General features: G+C 43.5%; 1 protein-coding gene across 1 annotated transcript; it reads left to right on the forward strand.

Moving 5' to 3' along the window:
• The first annotated feature begins 294 nt into the window (after positions 1 to 294).
• Positions 295 to 6,219, forward strand: LOC140476992 (cyclin-dependent kinase 5 activator 1-like). Its single transcript, XM_072570058.1, has 2 exons — positions 295 to 680; positions 1,258 to 6,219. Exon 2 carries the CDS (start codon positions 1,339 to 1,341, stop codon positions 2,236 to 2,238), a length of 900 nt encoding a protein of 299 aa, XP_072426159.1. The 5' UTR covers positions 295 to 680; positions 1,258 to 1,338; the 3' UTR covers positions 2,239 to 6,219.
• Positions 6,220 to 7,236: the final 1,017 nt, after the last annotated feature.

Here is a 7,236-nt window from a genome sequence, read left to right on the forward strand (position 1 = left end):
CGAAGCACTAGAGGAACTATCAAGGGATGGGGGGAAACGCGCTGAGAAAGGGGTTTTCTTAATACAAATCCTTTCTCCTTTTTTTTGTAAACCTTCCGCGTGACATGGCGGAATGAGATTTGAATGAAAATACAAACACGTCTCGGAGACAAGGGGAGAGGGATTTATCCCGATGGCATTGAGCCCTCCCTCTAGAGAATTCATTTCATCCTGTGCCCGTGACCTGGGAGGAGATGCGAGGCGTGTGCCGTCTGCTGTCGGCAGATCTCTTGTCACTTTCACTCCGCCCCTCAGTCTGTTTCACCAGAGGGGGGGAAGCGGTGAAAGCAGAAGACTGTGGAGCGAGAGGCTTAATCCATCCCAACACACACACACAAAAGTGTGCTAGAGAGAGGGGAGGGAGGACTAAAAATAAACCGAATGGCAAGATGAAATGCCCGCACCTTTCGCAAAGAGCAGATGACTGAGGGAAATTGAAAGGGACCTCAATGGTTGGTTTCACACAGACCGAGAGAAGGAATCGCCTCAGATTGTCGACTTGATGTCCTGCCTCCTTTTCCCCCCAAAAGCCGGCAATTTGCAGCCGCTCCTGACCACTGAAGTTATTTTTATTATCTATTAATCGAACAATTAACAGCTGCTTGCAGAGTGGGGGAGAACGAGGCTTTCCTCAAACGCAGGTGAGATGTATGAATGTATTCCAATTATTTATTTTCTTTTTTTTGTTAAAAATAAATCCCTGCCGGCTTTGAGCGTTACCAATGATGTAGGGGCAGCTGTGAGTGTGTGAATGAGAGAGAGAATGAGAATAGGTTTGTATGTGTAACACGGGGAGGAGGGGGAGGCCGATCACAGGGTGGGCTCAATATTCCAGCTGCGCCTTGTGTAAGGGGTTGGGTAGGTTTGAGTTTTTTTGCCAATCTCTTAGCTCCTTCCCCCACCAGGGTGGGCACAGACTGGGGAGCCAAACTGATACCCATCTAGGCACGGTTCAGGTATCCGTGGGCTTGTCATTATCCCCCTCCCTTAAATGACTAACAGCATCATACGGTCGATACCTTATTTTTAAAAAAATCTTTGTTTTTTTTGCGCAGTTAGCGGCGCTGAGGGTCTTTTTTTTTCAGAGCCCTGTTTTTCTCTAATGTTGGCTGTATTTTGGAAATGCGCAGAAATCGGGAGCGGCGGGGATTTGCACGCATTAATCGAGCTTTTGTTTTTTGCTTTCTCCCTCTTCTCCATCCTCTCCCTCCCTTAAAGGAGCCGTCCCCCACCCACCCTGAGTATTTGGATTTCTAATCGTCAGACTGTGTGTGTGGGGGGAGAACGCTGGGGTTAGAAATGGGCACAGTCCTGTCGCTATCTCCTGGCTCACGGAGATCCAGTATCCTGGAGGATGGTACTGACTCCAAGTCCTTGGGTCACTACCACGCTATCCAAAGCGCCAAGAACAACAGCCAGAAGGAGAAGGGTCTGAAACGCCATTCTATGTTTATCCCAGCCTTGACTTGGAAGAGGCTAGTCGCCTCCACCAAGAAGCGGAACTCTAGAAAACCAAACCCCGGTAACTACCATCACCAGAACGACGTGGTCCACCTCAACAGCGAGAATGTGAAGAAATCGCTGTCCTGTGCCAACCTTTCCAGCTACGAACCGCAGGCGGACCCCTCGGGGAGCAAGCCAACCTCTTCCATCAAAAAGACAGCTTCCCAGAGCGGGCCCGGCTCCCCCAAGCGGGTGATAGTGCAGGCATCCACTAGCGAGCTGCTCAAGTGCCTGGGGGAGTTCCTGTGCCGCCGCTGCTACAAGCTGAAGCACTTGGCTCCCACCGAGCCGGTGCTGTGGCTACGCAGCGTCGACCGCTCCTTGCTCCTGCAAGGTTGGCAGGACCAAGCGTTCGTCACCCCGGCTAACGTGGTCTTTGTCTACCTGCTCTGTAGGGATGTCATCGACGGAGACCAAGTGGCCACCGAGCACGACCTGCAAGCCACCCTGCTGACCTGCCTCTACCTCTCCTACTCCTACATGGGCAACGAGATCTCATACCCGCTGAAGCCCTTCCTGGTGGAGAGCGCCAAAGACGCTTTCTGGGACCGCTGCCTCCGTATCATTGACACCATGAGTAGCAAAATGCTCCAGATCAACGCCGACCCTCACTACTTCACCCAGGTCTTTGCCGATCTCAAAAACGAGGGGACCCCAGATGACTTTAGTAGGATTTCCCTTACTTTAGACCGGTGACTCAGCGAGGGAGAAAGGGTCCGCCCCCCTGGGGGCTAACTGGTCTCTTTAAATAAACATGTAGTGTCTTTCCCTTTTGTTTTGGCTTTCCGCTGTCTCTTAACCGTTTAACATTGAAAATGCTGGGTGGTGGTGGGGGGGCCGTTTCGGCTTAAGAGTATCATTTCTGTGGGCGGAGGGAAAAGAAACTGAACGTCCTCTTTAAGGTGGGGGCAATTTGCCTCCGTTGATTCGAATGGGTGTCAATGGGCAATGCCTTTCACATGCCCTCTGTAAAGGGACCCAACTGCTCTCGCAATATGAATGGAGTGGTGATGACCTGTCACGCTGGGTGCAGTTACCCTTCCCACCTTGTTTCCCCCCTCTTCAGGGAAGACGCTCCGTGATTTTGCAAAAAAAACCCCACATATTGCAATAACTAAAACAGTAATCAAGCAACTGATAAAGGAATTTGATAACGTTACAGACCAGTGCTCAATTGAAGGGCTATTTTGATTGTAAATAGCTTTTCTCCACCAAATGCCCTCAATTAATTGGTAGTTTAAAAGAAAGTCTGTTTCTAATTTTTTTAATGAACAAACTAATGTATTTATTTATTTATTGTGAAAGGAATCTCAACATTTAACGAGGACAGGGCTAGAGACATACAACTTTTTTTAAAAATTTTAGCTTTTTTGTTTGTCCCTCCAAATAAATAACTTTCCTGTTGTGCTGGGTCACTTCCTGCCAACTCTTTCCCACCCCTCCTTCAATGAAGTAGGTGAGTCTGAAATGGACTTCGTTAAAACCCTTGAGTTTCGCCAAAACGAGGAAAGAACCATATTGCAATGTGCCAGGATTCCGGGATCCTGGGGTTGAACGTCTCTTCACGTGTCCCCCGCTTTCATTTGCACTGAACCAGTCTTCTGTGCCAACTATTATCAATGACTCGACAAAGGATGGGGGCAACATTTCTCCATGAGTTTTTTTTTCCCTTCCGTGTTGCTCAGAGCCCCGGATGGTGAACAACCCTGACTGTTAACTGGAATTTATGGAGGAAGACAAGGGGAAGGGAACTCACCTGAAGCTGCTAACTTCCTGTAAATAGCTTAATTACCTGAACAGAAAACGGTGGAAGTTCCTTTTCGTTGCGTGTGGAGGCTCTGAATCTGACCCTTTGATTGCACTTATTGGATCTAAATCTGCATGGAACTTTCTACGGACTTTTCATCTTTCTAACGCAAAATTGCAACACCTATCATGGTTTTCGAATGGGGTCTTTGATATTGGCTAGTAAATGAAACTGTGCTTAGCTGGGCTTTTACAGTTCTTTCTGTGGAGACATGGGCACCTCTTCAGTATTGTAGCTGCTCGTTTATATTCTTGACTCCAGATTAGGAGAGCCCTGCACTAACTTTTGAAATGGACTGTTTTTCCTTTCACTAATTTGCCTCACATCTGTGACAAAGTCAATGGATGCATGCATTACACAAGAACCTCTTCTGATTTACAGATAGTTAGATCCTCCCTTGGACATGTGGCCAGGCAGTAATTCAGATTTTTTTTTTGTGAGGCAGGAAGATCTCATTGGACTGAGACCACGGTTCTTTTCTTCCCAGTAAGTTGTTCACATTTAAAAAGAAAAAGCTACTTTTTGAAAGTTAATCAAAGGAATTTTTTGTGGCCTTTTGACTTTCCAAGACATGTCGGCTAGGCCATCGCTGCTATTAAAATTCTGGAATATTTTACGTAAATAATGTTACTGTGGTGTGCACGTGAACATTTATGTAAGTTATTTTCACTTAAATTATGTTGTAAATGCAAACTGTTTATAATCTCTCAAAACTATTTGGGAGTAGGTTATATTTGTCAGTGTTATTTATTTTTTCTACTCTGTAAGCTGGTGAAATAGGAACAACTTTTAGGTTTTGAGCCTGCCTTGCACCATTCATCTTGAGTTTAGACTGATTTTTTGGGAGTGTATTTCAAAAGAGTACCTTTGCTTCTATGCTTGAATTACTGCTTTGTTTCTGAGATATTATGTATAGAATGTGATCAAGACAGTTGGGAAACTTTGACCCAAAAGATGTGCATGTCTCAACTTTTTTGTAATATTTGTCACTTCTTCCATTTCTTTAAATACCCAAGAGGATTTTCTTAGAGATGGGGATTGAAGTGACAGACTTGCTCTGAATTTCTAGTCTATGAAATCCTGACCAGGTAAAATAATTCAGTGTCTTTGGAGAATGTTCTCCATACCAATTTTTTTTCCATTATCCAGTCTAAAATTGGCACAATTTCTGCTGCAACCACTAACTAGAAAGTGAATTCTCCAACTTTCTAACTGAAGACCTTTCTTCTTCCAACATGCATTGGATTTTATATGTCCAACCTTTTCTTTTTGTTTTCATTCCTGAGATATTGGCATTGCTGGCTGGGCCAGCATTTATTGCACAGAGGTTAGTTAAGAGTCAACCACATTGTTGTGGGGTCTGAATTCACAGACAGAGCAGATCAGGTGAGTGACAGATTTTTTTTTCCCTCAAAGTGAACCAGATAATTGTCATGATAATTGACTGACAGTGGGTACATGGTCACCATTATTCCAGATTTTTATTTATTCTATTTAAATTTCGCCATCACCATGGTGGGATTCAAACCCATGTCCTTAGAACATGAGCCCAGAGTTCTGAATCACTAGTCCAGTGACAGACTTAAACCCTCTGGTTCTGAAACCATTCTGCTACTACATTGCCTGTTGTGACATCCGACTCTCCGATCTCATCAATCAAGTTGATGTTTGCCAGACGTGTCTCAATGGAGACAGTGTTGCTGTTAAATTGTTCAGAGAAAAGTCGGAAGTCCAGTTCCATGGTTATCCTCCTCCTTAACCACTGCCCGAAAAAGTCAAACAATGAACTAGTTATTCATCTAATTACTATTTCCATTGTTGCCCTGCAAAAATGGCACTGCCCCTTAAATCTTTTGAGGCATCGTAGCAGTACAACAAGGCTCTTTTTTTAAAAAAAATCAATGCAAATATTTCAAGCTAATGATTTTCATCATTGACATTTTGCCAAGCTGGAACACATTGCTCCCAGGGAGTGATGCTAGAACAATCCTAATTTAAATTTGGTTCAGAATAGTAAATCTTTAAATAGGTAAAACTGACTTGACCTTTTTTTTTTAAAAAAAGAAAACTCAGGAAATTCTTGGAATCTTACTCCACCCATCAACGTAATATTGCTCAAAAGCCTATTTCATATAAGTAGGGCTTTTGCACCTTCTATCCCCTTCTCATTCATCTGTCACCTTCCCACCCCCTCCACACTTCTCTGCCAATCACAGATTGATTCTCCCCTGCACTTGCTGCTGCTAGGCTCATCAGTAAGGTAAAAACAATGACTGCAGAGCCTGTGGCATCGTGCATTGGAGAGGAAGGACCTCTGATTAGAGGATGCAGCATTTCTTTCTGTTCTGTGATAATACTTGTGTAAGGTTATGCCATTATTAAGAATGGGAGCCTACAAATGAACTGTGTATTTGTCCACCAGTAAAAAGTCGATGGGCTGAAATAGTCTGTCTTGCCATCTGTAGTTTATGAGCCATAGGCACCCAAGATTATGGTAATGCAGTGGTTATATTACTAGCTTAGTAATTGAGGTTTGGACTAATAATGATAGTTTGAGTGAAAATGTTGACATCAGTAAAAGTCTCCATGAGACTGCTGAATCTTCATAAAACCAAACTAACAGCTTTTTTTTTAGGAAGGCCAATATAACCTCATTAAGTGGTTTATCTGTAATTTCAATCCCACACCAATATTATTGACATTTTACTGCCAAATGAATCATGCAATTATGTCACACTACTTGGAAATAATTGAGATGGTTTGAAAAATGCTAACCTTGAGAGTGATGCCCACAATGAAAATAATATTTTTTAAAAGAATCATTGGTTTTTGTTTTTTGCAACTTAAAAATAAAGTATGAATTGAATTCAGCTTGCCTTTCAGCGAGTGGTGAAATGGAGACCTCTTGCTGAGAAATGCTGGCAGATTGTCATCAACCAATCTTAGTAACCAGTGCGCACACCAGCTATTTAAAGATATCCTCCGAAGTTAAGCCACGGATTTGACATCCACCCACCTAGAATAGTCATTTCTGACCTGAATTCCTGGTGCATGTTTCATGGCTTAAACTCTGATAATATCACAGATGGAGATATAGTGTGAATACATTCAGGGTTCAGATGTTAAGTTATTAATTGTGACTTTTATCCTGAAATGTTGAATATTTCTGTCATTGTTTGTACACTAGTTTGGTTAAGTACAGTACTAAAGTCAGTTTTGAAGACTGCAGCAAGCAGACTGAGAGAGTTGATGCTTATTCTATCATGGGATATGGGTTTTGCTGGCTAGGCCAGCATTTATTGCCCACTCCTGATTGCTCTGAAAGTAGTGGTAGGCTACCTTGAACCAACTGCAGTCCTTGGTGTTGTGCGACATGAACATCCCTGTTGGGGATTTCAAGGACTTTGACCCAGTGGCAGCAAAAGAACAGCCTCCAAGGGAGGGTGGTGTGTGGTTTGGAAGGGTATTGGTGAGTGATGGTATGCCCATGCTCTTGGTAGAAGTAGTGGTATTGGAAGGTGGTGTCAGAGGAGATGTGGTGAGTTAGTACCATTCACAACATGCAGTGCACTATGTATCAGTCATTCAAGTCCAGTTACTGATTTAATTATAACTAATTTAATGTGAAAATAAACACTTGATATTTTATCAAATATGTAGAAAAATATTTGTTCCACTGAGTGAAATTTCACTCCTGGTTGTGAAGTATAGGCTCTCCTTCCTTCCTTCCTTCCATTTGGTTCTCTTCCCCTCTTGTCTCAGAAGCCTTGCTCCAGCATCATACATGCTGGCTGCCCCTTCAGAGACCATTCTTTGCCTGAATCCTTGCATAGTGTGTGGAGGTGGGCTGTTCCACTTCTGTTGACAACATGATAGATTCTGCTGAG

Source organism: Chiloscyllium punctatum, chromosome 5 (genome assembly GCF_047496795.1).
Source record: "Chiloscyllium punctatum isolate Juve2018m chromosome 5, sChiPun1.3, whole genome shotgun sequence".
Classification (NCBI taxonomy): domain Eukaryota; kingdom Metazoa; phylum Chordata; class Chondrichthyes; order Orectolobiformes; family Hemiscylliidae; genus Chiloscyllium; species Chiloscyllium punctatum.